General features: G+C 46.3%; 1 protein-coding gene across 2 annotated transcripts in view; it reads right to left on the minus strand.

Moving 5' to 3' along the window:
* NEK7 (NIMA related kinase 7) overlaps window positions 1-19278 on the minus strand; it is a 364704-nt gene that overhangs the window by 237062 nt on the left and 108364 nt on the right. For both annotated transcript variants that reach the window (XM_078643944.1, XM_078643953.1), the window contains one exon: window positions 6639-6749. In XM_078643944.1, the coding sequence (XP_078500070.1) occupies window positions 6639-6749 (111 nt within the window). The remainder of the gene's footprint in view (window positions 1-6638; window positions 6750-19278) is intronic.

Consider the following 19278-nt stretch of genomic DNA (forward strand, 5'->3'; position numbering starts at 1 on the left):
ACTCTTCAGCTGGCCTAGCTAAGCAGTCAACTTCTAGCTCAAAAGAGGTGGTTTGATATGGGGCGTGGCTTAGCAGGCCGACATGGCGGACGTGTGCTAGCCAGCTCCGTCCAGCCCAATGTTGATCCTTACCTTATCCTGGCTCCCTTTGACTGTGCTTAGTCCTGGAGGAAGCATCCTGGTGCCGAGGACTGGTGTGCGTGGTCCGGCGAACGGCTGCAGCATCGTGTGTGGCAGTGGGCCGGTGCCTCCGAATCCACGAGGCGCGGCCTACATTTTGCGGCGGAGCAGGGGTGTGGAGTTTGGAATGCCCCGAAGGTGGTGCCTGTCGTGCGGCCGCCCTTGGGTGCCTGCGGCGGTGGCTGGCTGCCTGGTGACCGCGAGGCGGATTGGCCTCGGAGTCTGGCAGGAGAGTGCCCCGGCCTGAGGAGGAGTTTGAGGCCCCCCCCTGGGTGCTGCGTCCAGAAGGTGAGGCCTGGTTCTGGGGCCCTGGGCGCGTTTCTGCGCCCCCGCTCCGGTCGGCTATCAGGCGGCTGTGCCGGTCGGGGCACCGTGTGAGCTCTGCTACCCCTCCCCGGGCTGCTCTCTGCGCCAGGGGTTCGGCAGCTGTATCGGGCCGCGTGGGGGGGGGGGGGGCTGCAGGAATCCTGTGGGTGCGGCTGGGCCCACTCCGGGGGGCCCTGTGCTGATTGTGGTGACCGGCCCCGGGGCTCGGCTGGGGTCTACTGTGATCAGGCATGGACTGAGGGGAGACGCGCGTGCGGGCCGTTGTCCCCACCCCCCTCCTCTGGACTGCTGGTAGTGCCCCGGGGATCAGCGGCTATTCCGGGCCGCATGGGGGGAGCAGGAGGTACCCGGTGAGTGCGGGCTGGTCTCCCAGCATTCTGGGGCCCTGGACTGGCAGCAGAAGGCGGGCACAGTGGGGGCCCTGGACCATTGGAGCCCCTGGGCTGGAGCGGCGGTGGGCCTGGCCAGTTGCATGGCCACTGGTGGCCACTTGTGGTGGTCCAGTGACTGCTGAGGAGCCAGGAGGGGTGGCACAGCCCCTGGGTCGAGATGCTGGACGGCTGCTGGCCTTCGCTGTTGTGGGGCCCCGGACGTGCCTGTAGGTTGGTGGACTTAACTTGGCAGGGTCTCCCCGCTCAGCCGGTGGTGGTGGGGCTGAAGATTGGCAGCCTTTTTGGGTCGTGACCCCCCCCCCCCGGGAGGCGTGCGCGGAGTCTGGTCGGTGCCGCGTTGTCGGTCCTGGGTGTGGGAGCTCCGGTGGGACCTTGCCGCCTCTGTGTGCTGTGGTGTCTGCGGAGAAGTCAGCGGGGAATCCGAGGATTGGCCGGGGGTACCTCCGGTGGTGGACTGCGGGCTGTGGCTCGGGGGTGCATTCACTGCTTCTTTTCTGCCTCCGCTCCTCTTTCTGGGACTGGGCTGTGAGACGGAGTGGCCTGTGGCGGGTCGGAGCTGGGGTGGTCCCGGTGTGTGAGCCTAGCCTAGCCATACTTGGGCTTGCATGGGGGCCGGGACAGGCCAACATGACGAGAGACGAGGGGGGCAGCGGTTCCGCGAAACAGGGCCACATCGATAAATTCACTGGCCCGGGAGCGACGGGCGGTGCAGCCGGAGGTTCCCAGGGGGCTGTGCCGACAACGCGGCCCTGATGGCGGCTATCACCCAGTCCCGGGACATGCTGGACGCAAAAATTGGTGCGGTGGGAGCGGACGTTACGCTATTGCGTCAGGATCTACGGAATGCAGTGTCCCGCATTACGGAGGCCGAGGTCCGCATCTCATGAGTGGAGGATGATGTCTCGGTCCTCAAGCAGAAGGTGGCTAGCATGGAGGGCATCCAGCAGGGGCTGGCGCTCCGGGTCGAGGATGCTGAGGGACGGGCACGGCGGAACAACCTGCGCTTTGTTGGAATTCCGGAGGGGTGCGAGAATGGTAATATGGAGCGCTTCCTCACACAGTGGCTGGAAAGCTGGCTTCCACCCGATGCGCTGTCCCGGTGCTTTGTCGTGGAGCAGGCCCACAGGGCGCTCACTCAGATACCGCCGGTGGGGGCTCGCCCGTGACCAGTGATTGCGAGGTTGATGAATTATCTGGACCGTGACACTGTGCTGAAGCAGGCCCGCCTCAAAGAACCCTTGCTCTATGACTGCCCATCGCATCCTAGTGTTCCCAGACTACACCAGGCTTGTGCAGCAGCAACACCAATCTTTCATGGCGGCGAAGTTCAAACTGAGGGAACTTAAGCACTCATATGCCCTGCTGTTCCCGGCCTGCCTGCGCGCCGTCTTTCAATCCCGCACCCTTTGACTCCCGGGAGGAGGTCTTCAAGTGGACTGAGGAGACTGTGCGGTTGCGGGCACATATGCCGCCTGGACTGCATTCCGACTAATCCTTGAGTGAGGGGCCGTTGAAGAATCCCCGTGGACAGCGCCGGAGGGGGCACAGGCCCGGGGAGATCCGGCTTCCCAACGCCAAACCGTGGATCCTTAATGCTTGTTTATTGTACGGTGCCGAGATGCTTCTCCAATTGGACTGTGTAATTGATTTAGCTGTTTTATGTTTTGGGGGCTCTTAGAGGGGCTGAATCCCCACCTGCCTAGTGTGTGTGGGGTGTGAGCCTGGGGGTTATGGGCTGTGAGATGGGGATCCATTGGTGGGTGCGACCTGTGCACCCCCGTTGGGGGTATGGGGTAGGCCTCACCGCAACAGTTACTTCAGTGTTTTTGAGGTATGGGGTGCGGGTCTGTTTGGGGGTTTGGGTTGCGCTTTCTCACTGAGCACATCAATATGTATGCACGCACTGCTGGGTCCTCCGGTCCATGATACACCATGTATGATGCCTGATGGCTAGTTCGGCTGTAGATAGGGGGGTGCCCGGGGGGCACTCTTCGTGTGGGGAGCTGGAATGTGCGTGGGATGTTAGATAAAATCAAGCACGGGCTGTTCTGCGTCAGGCCAAGAGAGCCGGAGCTGATGTTCTCCTCTTACAAGAGACCCATTTGTTGGGTACCAAGGTCCTCTGCTTGCAGCGTTATGGCTTCCAACACGTCTTTCATGCAGGGTTTGTGCAAGTCTCTAGGGAGTGGCGGTCCTCATCCACCGCAGGGTCCCGTATGTGCATGCGCAGCAGTGGCTGGATCCGCAGGGGCGTTATGTATTTCTTCAGGGCACGATTGGGGAAGACCCCATCATGCTGGGATGTGTGTATGCCCACCCCCCATTGCAGTGGTCCTTCGTTGAACGGCTGCTCACTCTGTAGGCTGATATGCCAGACATGGCATCAGTAGTGTGTGGCGATTGGAACGATGTTCTTGATGTGGGTCGAGAGAGAAGTAGGGCGGGTGTGGGCCCGGGTGGCGCACAGCGCACGAAGCTATCCTCCCTGGTTAGTGGCCTGGATTGAGTGGACACCTGGCGGCTCGTTCATGGCAACAAGAGGGAATTCACTTACCTCTCGGCGGTACAAAAGTCGTTCTCCAGATTAGACTATGTCTTTGTCCCACGGGCAGCGGCGACAAATGTGGTGACAGCTGGGATCCTCCCCCAGGGGCTATTGGACCATTCTCTGGTGTTTGTGGGGTTGCAGCTGGGCAGGGGGCGGCAGCCTTTTCGCTGGCGCCTAGCGGTATGGGATTTGCAGAATGCGGACTATGAGAAGCCCATGCGGGGCGCGATCGCGGATCAATTGGTAAGGGAGGCTCAGCTGATACGCTCCAATTTGCGAAAGAATGAGAACTATCCAGTTTTAAGGCTGTTTCTGTAGAAACAGTTGTTCAGATCAGTTTGGATGTTTGTGTTGAGAGCATTCTAGGCTCCCAGCATTATTTATTTATAAAGTTTTATATAGAGCGAACAAGATCTTGAAGGATATCAGAGCGCTTTACATTAATCAACAAGGTTTCATCTCTGAATGATTGTTGGGTGGTGCAGTTGACTGTGCCAGAGATGTTGCAGCTATTGAAGCCAGTTGCCCTAGTATGAAGAGTGCAGAGGTCTTAACTTGATTTTGGCATCCAACAGGGGATAACCTAGCTCTTTCAGAGCTGATTCTGTATGGTAGCATCTCATCAGTATTAGGCACATTCTAACTGCTGTTTTTTCGAGCCTCTGTTGCATATCGGCAAGTTTCTTGGAAAGTCTGTGATTACTAAGTTTTGCTTACTCTAACCCCCCATGGGTATTTAAAATTAGGTGAGATGTGGTGAGATAAACAGAAAAGGAATTGCAGTGCGTATGTGTGCTCAGTGTTTAGTTTTCCAAGAGTATCTTTGTGTACATTTCCAACAGGACTTTTGTCATGAACATTTTTAAATACATAATTATTGCAACTAAGTTGCCAAACACTTGTACTGGTATTAACCTGGCTGAGGGCCCGACGTTGTAAAATTCTTTTAAGTGTTTTACTAAGACAATTGTGATTTACTATGGGGAATATGTAAATAACCCACTTTCACAATATGCTTGCAGTCATCAAGGATGCGGATAACTATTTTTTTTATTTAATTCATGTTTATAGATTTTAAAGTAACAGTCACTTAATGCTTATCAAGAGAGCAGGACTTGAAAGATAAGTGTATAATTCATAGAGGTGAGAAATGAGTCTACATATGCAGCGCCCTGCCTGAGATGTGTTTTAAGTACTATTCAGTAGCTGATGGAGAAAAGAGTGAAGACCAGGGGGTTTGACGTGAAAGGGCCCCTCATGGGGTTTAAGGTGGAGTTTTGACAGGATCTCTTCTATATCATAAAGACTTTTGATAAACTTTTTAGATACAGCGATTTAGTTCTTCATTCACAGTCAATGTGGTTGCCTTGTTCATAAAAGTGAATAATGGTGTTCATAAGGCATTCATCTGTGCATACATCATGCTGCCTGCAGTTTGCCTACAATTCTGTAGATACGACATGCTTAGATCCACCATGAAGTCAGATGTGGGCTCGGTGGTCTTTCGGTTAGCAATAATGTTCTGCAGGCTCATGATCAGGAGGTAAATAGAATTTAAAATGGGACAATTTCCGGTATACATAAATCATTAAGGTTCTGGACAATGTTTTCTATCTCCCGGTTTTGGTACGGTTGTGTTGGTAAAAATAGTGGTACTCCTGCAATGCATTTGCATCATCCAAGGAATTACTAAGACTTAATGGCAGATGAATGCTCCAAAATGATACTTACCTCCTGAAAATTATATGAGAGGATCGATCTGGATGTACCAGATACAGAATACTAATACATGGCATCACAGATTCATTAGCATACGCAGTGGCTGACAAACTCTGGCAAGGGTGGAAAGGTTGGTGTTGGACAGTCATGGAACTTGGATGCCAGTTTATTGCTCCAATAAACACAAGCTCAGGAATTACCCACTTGGACTCCCTCATACCTCACATCTGGAAATACGCATCCAGAAGGGTAGTGAGGAAGGATAAGTCACTTACCTGTAATCCTAGTTCTCTTCCAGGGATATACTCGTCAAAGTCATACGCAGTGAATTATACCCGCCCACTTGCGGGATCCCGGAGCATATAGCAATACATATATATATATATATATTCACTGAAAAAAGCATAGGTTTCAGCCGTTATATAGTTAGGAATTAGCTTTTAAAAAACCTTTGAAATTCACTCAAAAAACCATACGTTTTAGGAGTGTTATAGTTAGCTGGACATTTCACTAATACAAAACCATTGAAATTGCTCCTATATAGTTAGTTGTACTAACTATATTTCGCGCACCCGCAATCCACTGCTGATGATGTCACATATTAGATCATTCATGACATGGTCAGTGACATCACTGATGACATCTCAAATGACATCACTGATGACATCATCCAGTGAATGTGGTTTGCATCGTTATTTAAATATGCATTATATATACAGCAGTTTGCATTGAAGAATGAGTGGATATATATAAATAAATATTTGGATGGAGGATTTAGTAGCAGTGTAATTGACTGTTTACTTGACCAATTTATAATGTTTCACTAAATATAGTGGATAGTGACTAAACTGTGTGAATATCTGTATCACTTTGTCAGTTGTTGTGTAAACTGATTCTACAGTTGGTTACTAGCTATGTGAAAGTCTATATTAGTTATTGATTAGTTAACTGAGTATTGTATGGGAGTGTGAAAGTGTGTGTGGTTCGGTGGGGTGTGTGTGACTGTCCAAAGATGTGTGAATAGTTGATTCAGTAGATATATGAAGTTAAAACTACATGTTCTAACAGTTTGGGTGAGTGAATATCTTTATGGGTGTGGTGATGAGCAAATATATTTCTCAAAGGTACACTTCCAACAAACTAGAAAAATAAAAGGCAGTGTATGTGCAGTTGTTATATATAAATAAGTATACATAAGACGCAGCCCCGGAACAGATAATTTCTGCTGAAGGTAAACAACTGTGGTGCACTTTATAATCAATCTGATCAATATGGTACATCGTGGTCACAGTGGTGGCTTAGGATAAGGCCAGTGGTCAGAGGGGGAAAGAAAAGCAGCTGTTATTGCATTGCATCCTCCCCAGTCTCCGGGGCTGGCATGGCAGACAGCAGCTAGTGGTTAATATTTATAAAATTTGAAACATTTCAGAGTACTTACATAAGATGAACAAAGTTAATCTACTGTATCTCACCTTTATCATTCTTGAGAGATCACCAGCATCTGCAAGCTCCAAGACTATGTTAAGTTCATTGTCTTCAATGAAGGAAGCATAATATTTAATTACGTTTGGATGGTTCAGTTGCTAGAAGAAAATATAATACACCAGTTTCATCTAAATGCCTTGAAGCACAGAAGATTAGAATACATTACATGAAATTGCTTAGTTCCCTTGCACAAAAAAAATCTAGAATTAAAAGGCAACTAATGCTAAAGAAAACTAGCATTGAAAATGCAATAGGTCTCGCCTTTTATTCAGTTAAAGCCATTTGCGTTGCTGTACAATACCATTAGCAAAGCAAATGGCTTTAACGTAATCAAAGGCGAGACCTATTGCATTATCAATGCTTTTTTTTGTACTGTTATAGCCTTTTTTTGTTGTGGGGCGTGGACATAAACAACGGAAGTGTGTAGGTTGGGAAATAGTATCTGAATTACAACAGGAGTAGTGGACGGACACTAGTGAAGAATCCACATACGCCAGATTCAGATGTCAGACTGCACTTATGGCAATGGACCTCATTAGAAACTGTGTAGACATTGTCAGAAATCAGTATAGTATATATAGAAGCATTGAAGTTAGAGAAAGAGAATGAAAGATGGAGTTAAGAGGGTGTGTGTAGGGAGTAGAAATAAACATGTGAGAAAGACGGTTAGAATGAGAGGACAGCAATAGAATAGAAAGAATGATACCCAGAGGAAGGACAAAGGGTGATAGAGAAAGAGAAGAGAGAGAGAGAGAGAGCAAGAAATTGGAAGGGGGATGGGAGCACACTGCTTCACCTCCCAGCACAATTCGCCCCTTTGCATCCTGGTAAATGCAGTTCAATTGAAATGCTTACTTGAAAGTTTGCAGAGTGTTTCACCAAAGTTGGTGCAGGTTAGTGCTGCTAATCTTTAGACACATGCGTTTCTGGATTTTATCCTTCATCAGTAGAGATAAAACGAAATTCATCTGGGGTTTGCTGAGAAAGCTGCCACAATCCTCTCAGGTCTCTGTACCTCTCCCTGGCGGACAGGTGCATCTCCAAGAGCTCGTCAGCTCAGTGGCTCAAGGGAGCCTTTTTAAACAGAAGGGGGATGGGAGCACACTGCTTCACCTCCCAGCACAGTTCGCCCCTTTGCATCCTGGTAAATGCAGTTCAATTAAATGCTTAATTGAAAGTTTGCAGAGTGTTTCACCAAAGTTGGTGCAGGTTAGTGCTGCTAATCTCTAGACACATGCGTTTCTGGATTTTATCCTTCATCAGTAGAGATAAAACGAAATTCATCTGGGGTTTGCTGAGAAAGCTGCCACAGAGCAAGAAATTGGGTATGTGCTTGAGAGATAGAGGAAGCGAGAGAGAGAATGAGTGAAACAGAGAGGGGGAATAGATAGTGCATGTCAGAATGAGACTGACTACAGGAGAGGTTTAAAAAAACAGAGGATGAGTGCCTGGGTGATGGTCAGACAGAGAAGGAGCTTTAGCAATTATGAACATAATGCTTGTGATGCAAAGTGTTCAAGGGCCTGTGTTTTTACTCTTAATGCAAACCTCCAATGAAACAAATAGAAACAGTGCTGTTATACATTTTGAAAACTTTTACATTGCGACAGACCCTCTAATCTCTGAAATGTTACACTGTGAAATTCTGCCTCAATCACCTGCCCCCTTCAATTCCCCAATGCAGACACAGATTACAGTTCCTTACTGGCCACAGGTGCAGGCTAGCGCTCTAACGGCACAGGCACCATTACTGCGTTTTACCTCGCCACTCGTTCTGCCAGCTGTGAAACACTCACACTCACACTCCCCCTTGAAAAGAAGTCCAAAACAAGCGCAAACCCTACTAAAAGAAATACAAAACAAACCATTCCCCAAAAATCACAAAAAGGCTTAGATGAGGATAGAGAACGTTAAAGTCTGATAAAACAAAAAACAATGTCTTGCTATTTTTATCACAAAGACTCTTGAAACTATAATTAGAAAGCATTAAAAGCTCAAATATTCTCCATTCTTTGCTAAATGTGATGAAATTGGCAGCAGCAAAGGAAAAAGCATATGCGTACACATTGATATTCTAAGCAAGTGTGGCAGGAGATGAGGGAGGAACAGGTACCTGAGTAGGAGGGGCGTACTAAAGGGTAGAGCAAGACTTGGGTAGAAGGAGGAGCGTCATGTGCCTGAGGAGTATGTGGTAGGTACAAACAGTATGGCGAAAGAGGAGCAGTCTGCAGTGACTTAACTGCGGTCTGGCTAAACAAGGTATATGAGTGGAGAGGCAGCGTGTTAGTTGGCAAGAAGGCCCGAATATGTGGGAAAGCCAGACAGATGGTAATGCAAAGTAAAATACGTTTGGCAGGGGGCAGGAATGGACAGGGATGCTGGGCAGGGGAGCATAGTTTCGTTGGGTGCAGACTCTTTGCTGGGTAGTGGAGTGAACTATCTAAGGGATGAGAGGAGAGATTTTAAGTGGAGGACGGTGTGTAAGAGACACAGTGATTGGGTTGCTAGCAGTGTCTGGAGGAGGAACAGTAAAGGTTGGAGAGGCAAAGAAGAAAGGGGTTTGGTGTAGGTTGGTGTGCCACAGTGTGTGGCAGGGGGCAGGAATAGATAGGGATGCTGGGCAGGGGAGCATAGTTTCTTTGGGTGCAGACTCTTTGATGGGTAGTGGAGTGAACTATCTATGGGATGGGAGGAGAGATTTTAAGTGGAGGGCGGTGTGTAAGAGACACATTGATTGGGTTGCTAGCAGTGTCTGGAGGAGGAACAGTAAAGGTCAGAGAGGCAAAGGAGACAAGTGGTTTGGTGTAGGTTGGTGTGCCACAGTGTGTGGCTGAGGGAAAATCAGATTTCACTGGTTGGGAGCACATAATAAGGTGGAAGATGGACCTCCCCATTTACAGGGGCCTAGAGTGGGAGCAGTGAGTGAGGATGAGGTGGAATTCATTTCAGTATCTGGTGGATGGGCATCAGTGACCTGAAGGCTTGCAGAATAGTGGGCAGTGTCTACAGTGTCTACAGTGTAGGGGGCAGTGTCTAGAGTGCAGGGCACACTGCTTTGGGAGAGAGAAGCCCGGGTAAGGTAGGTCAAGGATAGTAGAAGCCAGGGTGTAGGGACTTAGCAGCTGAGTGAAGGACAGTTTGCAGCCGGTGTGAGGAGGGTGGGCATAGATGAGCTGTGCATGCCAGACGTAGTGCGCCCACCTGGATTAACAATGGTGATTGCAGACTTGCCAACGTTGCCACCTCTTATCACCACTAGCCAGTACTTCTCCACTAAACCATCCTTCCAGTTTGCCATGTAGTAGGGAAGCCAACCTGGCGCTGCCACAGGGACTACAGTGCAGAGGGACCGAGGGACAATTCTCGAAGCCAAAGCGGGCTTATTTCTGGGCTGGCTCCCCCTGTGTATTGGCAGACTAGGGCTTGGTGTCTGGACCCACACACTCAGCCCCCTCCGCACACCTTCAATCGCGGCGCTGCTCTCGTCACTGCAGAGATAGCAGTGCAGTGAAGAGAGAGTGGCTCCATCTTAGCGGAAACCGAAAGTAGTGAATCACACAGTAGAAAATGCAGTCCGTGGGGGGGGGGGGGTAGAAACCCTGCAATTTGCTAGTACACCTAGACATCGAGGACTACATATAAAACAGCCATAGACGAAGTCACTGTTGAAATGTTTACCTTAAACAAGCACTGTTACTTCGGGTTTGTGCAGCAACTCATTCCGGTATTAGAACAAGAGAGGGCAACACCAATTATTTTGACAGACTAGTTAGTATAAAATCGACTTATTTAAGAAACAAAAGAGGCAGCGTGTGGGTGGTAGAGAAGGACATGCATTTCCCAACACAGTTTTGCACTGCTGCTGTCCGTGCTGCTTCAGTTGTGTAAGGGCGGTCAGCTCCGTAAGCATACTTTACTCCCACCTAGAGTTAGGAAGGTTTACTCTTCCGCCAACAAGGCTGCATTGACTGATGCACGTCATAACAACTTTGCACTACAATTTCAAAGTGCAGTGTGATTTCAAAAGAGATGGAAGGCGGGTTGGGGTGAACGTGGATTCATAGTTTAAAGCAGGTGACGCATGCAGGGTACAAGTTGCCAAAATGCCTGCCGGTCCGGAAGACAAAAAGAAACACTTCACTTACTCTGTCATGTCAGCGCCAACCCCATTCATGGTACAGGTGTGACGATTGCCCTGGCACCAGAGACAGTCCCCAGCAGTGCCGCGGCCACAGTTTGGATCAGACACTGACTCCTGAGACTCTGACCGACTGGACTTCAGGCTGCAGCTGAGGCAATAGTCATCATGCAACATGCTCATGCAACGTTGGTTGTGTTGGATTCTTCCACTGTTGATGCTTGGGAACTTTTTTTTCATTTGCATGTTTCCATAGCACTTGACTTTTAGCACTCAGTAAGAGTACATGTGTCTTTCTCTTTCCTTTTGTGTGTCTGCATCGAGTTGCTCCCTTCCACCACCAATGTGCCCACATTTTTCCTGAGCACAGACTTCCAGAAAGAGGATTCATTTTATACAATAAGATACAAGAAAGCGATTAAGTGTCAAAGCGGTTTTAGCATCAGAAAATAGCTGCTTTTCTTATTTCTGGTTATTTTTTTTATGCGCTGATCCCTACAGGATATTAATTGACATTTCAAGGGCGTGAAACGCATGGTCATGGTCCGGAATCTCTGCAGCGTGATGCATTATAGTCCATTAGTTGGCGCAGTTGTGGTTTGTCTTACACTATTACACATCAATGACTGAATTGTGTGAAAAAAGAGACTTAACAAGCTATCCAAAACCTCATCTCAATACGGTAAGCCGAGAATACCTGCTGAGCCATGAAAATTATAGTGCGGCTGTTTTCATATGTGTGCGACTCTTGCAAAGCATAATATTTACACCTGGACCCGAACCACTGCACGTTGCACGAAAAAATCCTAAAAATATCAATTTCAGGAACATCAGGTGCAGGATTGTTGTTAACTTTGCCTGGAGAGACGGTGACTGGATGTTGGCTCTTCGCATCTGACATGTTATAGTATATGACTAAACACGCTGTCCCACAGCGATTAGAGTACATTATTTGCATTTAACATAACGCTGCCAGCAGAATGGTTTTGCATGCTTGGGGAATGTGAGATATTTTATCAAACTACTAGTGCTGTTTTGTGTCAGTTTCAGAAATGACAGCCGGGACTGCAGCTTTTCAGACGCGAAATAGGCCTCGAATGATGCCTTCTGTTCTAAGCATATTATTAACAAGCGCGGCCAGTCATGGACGGACAGATGATGTGCCTGCGGGGACTGCCTTTACTGGCGGCGCAAAAAAAGTCTCCAGTGTATCACGTTCCAGGATCCAATCCATGCGTGCACATCTTCTGTCTCCTTTGTTTTCCCGCGTGCACTGTTGTATAGCGTTTTAGGACCCTAGTGTAATTTTCTCGATTCATGCCCTTATATAGGTATAATTCACATTACCCTTATATAGGCATAGAAATCATACCCATATTTAGACATAACCCATTCAGTCCAAATACGGCATGGCTACTTCCACTAGTTCCAAAAAGCCACAACGATTTCATGGAAAACTCAGCTTCAGCAGTCAGTTACATCCCCTCTCTTGAATATTGATTTGTCCTAGAAATCATGGCGTTTTCAAAGAACTACCATTCCCTTGGGGTTCTTTGGTGACGTTATTATGTCCGACTTCACGTCAAACCAGGCACCTTCAAGGTATAAATATGCCCACACTTGCCCTAGCAAGGACAATGTGGTTTGGAGCAGTTCGACTATCTACTTGCCCGACGCAGCTCGCTACAGCAAGTGCCAAAGGAAGTCGACCCTCCAGCTGACGCCTTTCTCTCGCTGAGAATCCAGCTCCAGTGTTTCCAAGCTCCCCTTGCGGGGTGTTGGGAGATCGAGCCCCGAGAATGAGATACCAGACCTCCTTCATTCTAAACCAAGGTACGGAGCTGATTAGACTCTAAGAGAAATCTTGGCTAGATTCTTGGCAAAGAAACTAAACCTATGCTACACCACACTTACTTCTTCCCTCATACTAGACTTAAGTTAGGTACATCGGGGTAGGCGTATTTTAGAAGCACCAGTTGAGAACTTTTAGTCTTTATTTATTTATGTATGTATTTTATGGCTTAGAAACCATACCATGCTTTTACAGTATTATTTTATAATACTCTTCTTGCTGTACGCATTATACTTTACAGCCAGTATTACGATTGTAGCAGTTCATTTCTTCTGCATGAGAAAGAAGACTGTTCAATAAATACTTTTATTGAAAACGCCCGTCTCTCTATTTCTCTGCACCTCTGATGAAACGAAGCATGCACGAATGACTGAGTGAAATATCAATCTATTGTTTCCACGACTCTGAAGATACGTTTTATCTTGGGGAAACAAAGTTGTCATGTTTATGCGGCTGTCAGAAACTAATCCCTTCTTGTGTATTCGAGAAAGGTTCTAGTGACCTCGGAGCTAGCTGGCACTCACAATTAAGTCTAATATATTCGATAGAGACCTAGTCGACTTAAGTCCTACGTCACATCTATAGGATATATTATTCCAATGTGCAGAGCCTATTGGGAATATATGAACTACACTACAGCACGCTTGAATAGTATCGATTCCAAACATTCTCTGCATGGCAGAGCAGCGCATGCGCTGGTTTAGCCAGGCCGAGACCTAAAAACTTAGAAAGTATGCCAGTATTTCTGGTACATCTGTTCATTCAACTCAGCTTCTTTCACATTCATTTCTCATGTTATTCTCTTCATCAGTGCTGAAATATGTGGCACAAACCTTAATAACTGGCCACCAAATGCTACACAGACTGTAGCTCTCAAAGGAAGACCATGCAAGTGTTTCCAGTTTTTTCTGGCTACATCAAGATGATACATACGAAAAACAAACGAATGAACGGATTTGGGAAAAGTTGTATAAAGGGGTGGTTGGTGGGAGAGCTCCTTAGCAGAACAAGCATTGGCAAAGCAAAAGATCTCGCCTCAGCAGGATCTATTGGCTTTTTCAAAGTTTTGTTTAGCCATGTTGTACAACAGCACAACTGATGTGCACTGTACATTATGGTATCATTGGTATTTGTATAGTATGGCATGGTCTGTAATTGTATAGCATGGTATTGTAAGGTATTGCATGGCCTTACATTGCATGGTTTGGTGTAATCTGTCATTGTATTGTATGGTATGGTATGGCTTGTCATTGTATACTATGGTATGATCTGGTATGGTATGTTATGGCCTGCCATTGTATAGTATAGTATGGCCTGTCACTACATAGCATAGTATGGTATGGTATAGTATGGTATGGTATGGTCTTTCATTGATTGGTATGGCCTGTCATATTATGGTATGGTAACGAAGAAAGGGGTCACAAGCCACAGGGGTGAAAGGTGGGAAGGAGAGGGCAAAAACACACTGACACAGGGTGTGAGGGAGGGTTGCGGGTAAAGGCAATACGGTCGGACAATGGAGTTAGGGAAACGTGAAGGAGTATCATGTAAGCTATACCACTAAAACAATAAAAGTCAGAAAAATGTACGTGACACCCACACACATCAAAAATAAATGTTCTCGACTATTCTGTAGTGTGTTTGAAGCAGTAACAAAGGTGGAGATATAAAGTTGGGGGTCAAAAGCCGCAGGTACGGAAGGTGGAATTGAGGCGGGTAAAAGCAGCACGGATAGAGGTTAAGAGGGAGGGTGCATAGGCCCACGCTCAGCAAGTGGGAAGGAGTTTGAGGGTAAAACGCAACAAGGACAGACGGAGAGGGTAACATGAAGAAATTTCATGTCTGCAATACTATTAAAACAATAAATGTCAGAAAAATACAATGAACACACGTGGTCTGAAAATAAGGTTTCTCTGCTACTGTGAAATGTGTTTGAAGCAGAAGAGGGAGCGGGACGGACATAGATGGCTTGCACACAGATGCAGTATTATGGAGTGCATCCTCAAAAAGAAAAGCAGACAAAGCGAGAGCGACGGATGAACATTCAGAGGGAAAAAATGCAATACATTAGGCTTGCACCACTGAAAGGGCAAAAACACAAAGGGGAAATAAAATCAGGACTGGCTAAACAAACAAAAGCATGGAAATACGAGTGACGACAAAGCCAACCAATCGTAAGCAGTTGGTGGGATCCTAGTCCCTTTTAAGCTAACAAAATGTCTCGCAAGCGACAGCGCATGCGCTGCCTCAGGCAAAAATGAATAACAGATCTACTATGGTTAGTACCTGTTCTAAAATCTCAGACTCCGCCACAGATGGGAAGATTCAGCAGTTTCAACATATAGCTGCAAAAGGGCCCTTTTGCAGCTATATGTTGAAACTGCTTCTTTGCACTGTTCTTGTTTTTCTAGGGAGAGGTCAATATTCATTAAAATTCTTTTTTGACTCTTTACCCTATTTGAATACACCACTTTTTCTTTTGATATTGCACTGCACATGGTCCCATCAACACTATATTCTCATGGTTAGGAAGTGATTGTGGGCGTGACCAAACTTTGCGTGGGGAATGGAAAAAGTCTCAATGATCAAGAGACATACCATCCCACCTTGGATGACCAAGTGAGAAAATTGATCATGACAAGACTTTGATGGGAATCCAATGTTTGTCTACGAGTCTCACCAACAATCACTTGAGGTTCTGTTCTTTTGGTTTACTGTTGCTCCCTTGTTTATATAGACTAAACAGTATTTCATGTCCTGACTCACTTTGTAAGAAGTTTTGGTCTTTTTTGAGTTCCTTTGAGCTCCTTTTCAGACCCCCAGGTTTTCTTGTTATAAATATAAGTTTGTTAGGGGATAGTATCCTGGGCAGGTCTCTAAATATCCCTTAGACCCTTTTTTCTCTCTGTGTTTTTGATTAACTTCAGAAAGGAAGAAAGACGACCAGAGCAAGAGAAACAAGGCAACTATGATAGAACATGAATTGCAGGCTATGCAGGAGATTATAATAGGTTTGTTATATGAGGACTAACTAAAGCATTACCACGGCAATAGACAAAGTAAGGAAACAACTGTGTTCTTATAATGTACACTCACACTATTATCAATGCAGGTACTAGGGAGAGAGAAGGGGGGCATCCAATTAATATGCTTTGGGGGATGAACGGTACCTTGCCAAAGAAGTGCAGCAAGCAAGGTGTTGTGGGCAAACTAGAGCAAGGCGCCGACAAGAGGTAATGCTAAAATTCAAATCAACTGCCAAATCTATGGGGTAAAGTCCTGCTCAAGGCTGGAGAGAAGTCACCACATAAAAATCACTTGAAAAGATGATGTAAACAATGTTATTGCAGGCAAAGTGGTAAGCCCTCCATCGTATCTACAGAGAGTCCTCTAAAGTTCAAAAGAGACCAAAAAGTAAAGCTGGAAACAGTTCTACTTGCTAATTGGATGTTCTAACCACTGGCAAAATGTAAGGACTCACAGAACCTTGAAGAAAACTATACAATTCTTTACCTGGGAAAGACATGTATTGGCTACTCCTGCATGTGGACATAACTGACAACAAGAATGCAACAGTTCAAAATGAAAACTTGAGCCTTTTCCTCATATTCGGCTTATTACCAGAATTCACACTGCTTTGGTCAATACATTTTGAATGGGAAGGACAGGTCCTGCGAAGGTCCCGCTCCTTATGTCAGAAAATGAAAAGCGTTCTGTAAAACTCCGTCAAAAGCAATCTGGTTAACGACACATTACAGATGCAATAAACCTTCAGTATTAAAACTCACTTACACCACACTGCATATGACAATGATAAAAAAAACTATTATAGACTCCAGAATCAACCCTTCTATGCAGTCTGATAAAAGCTCCAATGGCATATGGCAGTTCCAATGGAATGAAATCCCAATTTGCAAGGCAGCTCAAGACATCAGTTCGTGAGTGACGATTAAAGAAAGCATACCTTGGGTATCTGCAAATTCCCCAACCATTTACCTGGGCAATGACCACTGTTAAGACTTTGGTACATTTTTAGGAGGCTGAGTTTAAGGTGACACATTGAAGTTAAATTTCAGTCGTCAATACCATAACACTAGGTTTTGCAAACAATAGTACTTTCCAACTGTGCAGCTCTACTGCAAGTACTAGAGCACTGACACACAGATGCAGTTCACAAAATAATCAATGAGTTACAGACTTCTCAAGCAATTTAGACCTCCATCGATCGCTACATCAAGCAAACTCAGCATTGACTTGTGAATCGTCTTTAAAAGCCAAGTCCTCAAAATAGAAAGTGACACTGAAATTGAGTCCACACCTAAAAAAACTCTTTCTGCTAAATTGACAACAACCTTGAACCCAAACAGCCTTATTTGATCCCTTTAGGCCTATTTTGGTAGAGAGCCTTCTTGAAACCATCCACATAAGTTGCCCTATTGGGTCACACACCCACCGAGTGGGAGGAAGGAAAGGTCGATGAGGAATCTGGTTAGTCTCTACCAGAAAAGGCATTACCGAAGAGGAGTAGTTTGTTCTTCTAGTAGAGACTTCTGACAGCAGATTCCTCACCTTAGAATACATACCGAAGCAATATCTCCCAGAAGGAGGGCATGAAAACTGTCTCAAACCAGAAAATCATGGAGGCCCAAACGGGCAAAATGCCTGTCTCTACTGACTTAACTGTCTTTATGAACGTGGGGAGTGATGCCCACATAACGGCTTAAGCACAGGGGGGTTTTACCCAACTAAAGTCTCTGGGACCTGGGTTCAATGAGTAATAGAAGGAGGGGGTCCCAGTGGAAACAACAAACAATAAAGCAATAATTCTGATTTAAAGAAATAATCAAGAACCAGCATTCAAATCCTCAAAGTTTATAATCACTGAGGGATCACGTATAGTAAATAAATCCGCAGGAAATGGTCTGTATTGATGAATCTTCGGTTAGAGTCTCCTGCACGTAGTATCCCGATTCATTCGGCAATAACCCGAGCGACGGATCAATTCCTTCTCTCTTTTGATACTAATAGAGTCCGGCACGGGATCAGCTCATCCTGATTCACCGATACGACCTTGCCCCCAAGACGTTACTCTATGAGCTAACCGAAGATTCATCAATACAGACCATTTCCTGCGGATTACCTACCCTGACAGAACTCCTTCATGTCCATCATTAATCTATCCCAGGTGCCTGCCCCCCATCCCTTGGTCCTGATGAAGACCCCGCAGCAAGGACATTACTATTCCCTGCATCATTAAGAGGGTCGAAACGTCGACTATTACTTCCTTTGTGTCAGCTTCACGCCAAGATTATTTTGATTTATTGCATTTTGTGAAGCATTTCTTTTCTAAATGATGTGTGCCATTAATTTACTGGCTGATTTGGCTCTATAATTAATTGCCAATCGTGTTTTGAAAGTTTGATTTTACTATCACACACTCCTACCACTTCCTCATCCTCACTATGATCACATCCTCCCTCCCTCTCTCCCCCCCTGGGGCACAATACAACCTTGAATAAATTGCCTATGTATTATGTATTTACTATACGTGATCCCTCAGTGATTATAAACTTTGAGGATTTGAATGCTGGTTCTTGATTATTTCTTTAAATCAGAATTATTGCTTTATTGTTTGTTGTTTCCACTGGGACCCCCTCCTTCTATTACACATAACGACTTGGCAGATGTCCAGGGCAGGAAACCCATGTGCCAGCACATTAGTAGCAGCCTTGGCCCTGATGGAATAAGTTTGCAAACCTTCAGGAGGTTGCTTCTTAGCTAAAGCATAGTAAATTGTAACGCAGGGTACAGTCCATCAAGAGATGGTCCGCTTATGCACAGCCTTTCCCTTTTTCCCCTCCAGTGAACCTGATAGAGAGGTTATCGTCCACCAGATGGTCTTTGGTGCGATCACTGTAGAACGAGAGAGAGCTCTCTTCAGCTCAAGGCGAAGTCTCTCTTTCTCCTTGGAAGGAGGAGGTGGAGCGAAAAATGCAGGCAGAGTGACATCAAATCTAGAGACAACCTTCAGCAGAAAAGAGGGACGTGTCCAAAGGACTAGTTAGCCAGAGAAAAAGCTGATGTGCGGAGGGTGATCCAACAGAGATTGAAGCTTGCTGAGCCTCTTGGCCAAAGTAATGGTCACTAGAAAGACCCTTTTGATAGTCAAGACCACCAGGAGAACACATGAGAAGCGTGAGGAACAGGTTGCGATCCCATTGGGGCATCACAAAAGGGGTAGGAGGGAACAAGTGTTGCAAACCCTCCATAAAACGAGTCGCGACTGGTAACTTGATCAGGAAGGGTTGCTCAGGCAACCGCAGGAAAGCCAAAATGGCTGTTAGGTGACCTTTAACAGTGGCCAGTGCATTGCCTAGCTGGGCTAAAGATGGAACAAGCAGCAACATCATCGACAGTGGTGCAAAAAGGGTGTGTGTAGGAAAGTGGGTTTCTGTTGCAGTACCCGCCCTCCATTTTTTGCCAGATTTCTGATGCACTTTGACTGAATGTGCACTGGGTTCCTGCTAATCAGGTTACCAGTGCCTGTGTTCTTTCCCAAAACTGTACCTTTGTTTTCACAATTGGCACACCTGTGGCCCACATGCAAGTCCCTTTTAAAAGGTACCATTGGTACCAA

This window comes from Lissotriton helveticus, chromosome 1_1 (genome assembly GCF_964261635.1).
Source record: "Lissotriton helveticus chromosome 1_1, aLisHel1.1, whole genome shotgun sequence".
NCBI classification, from domain to species: Eukaryota; Metazoa; Chordata; class Amphibia; order Caudata; family Salamandridae; genus Lissotriton; species Lissotriton helveticus.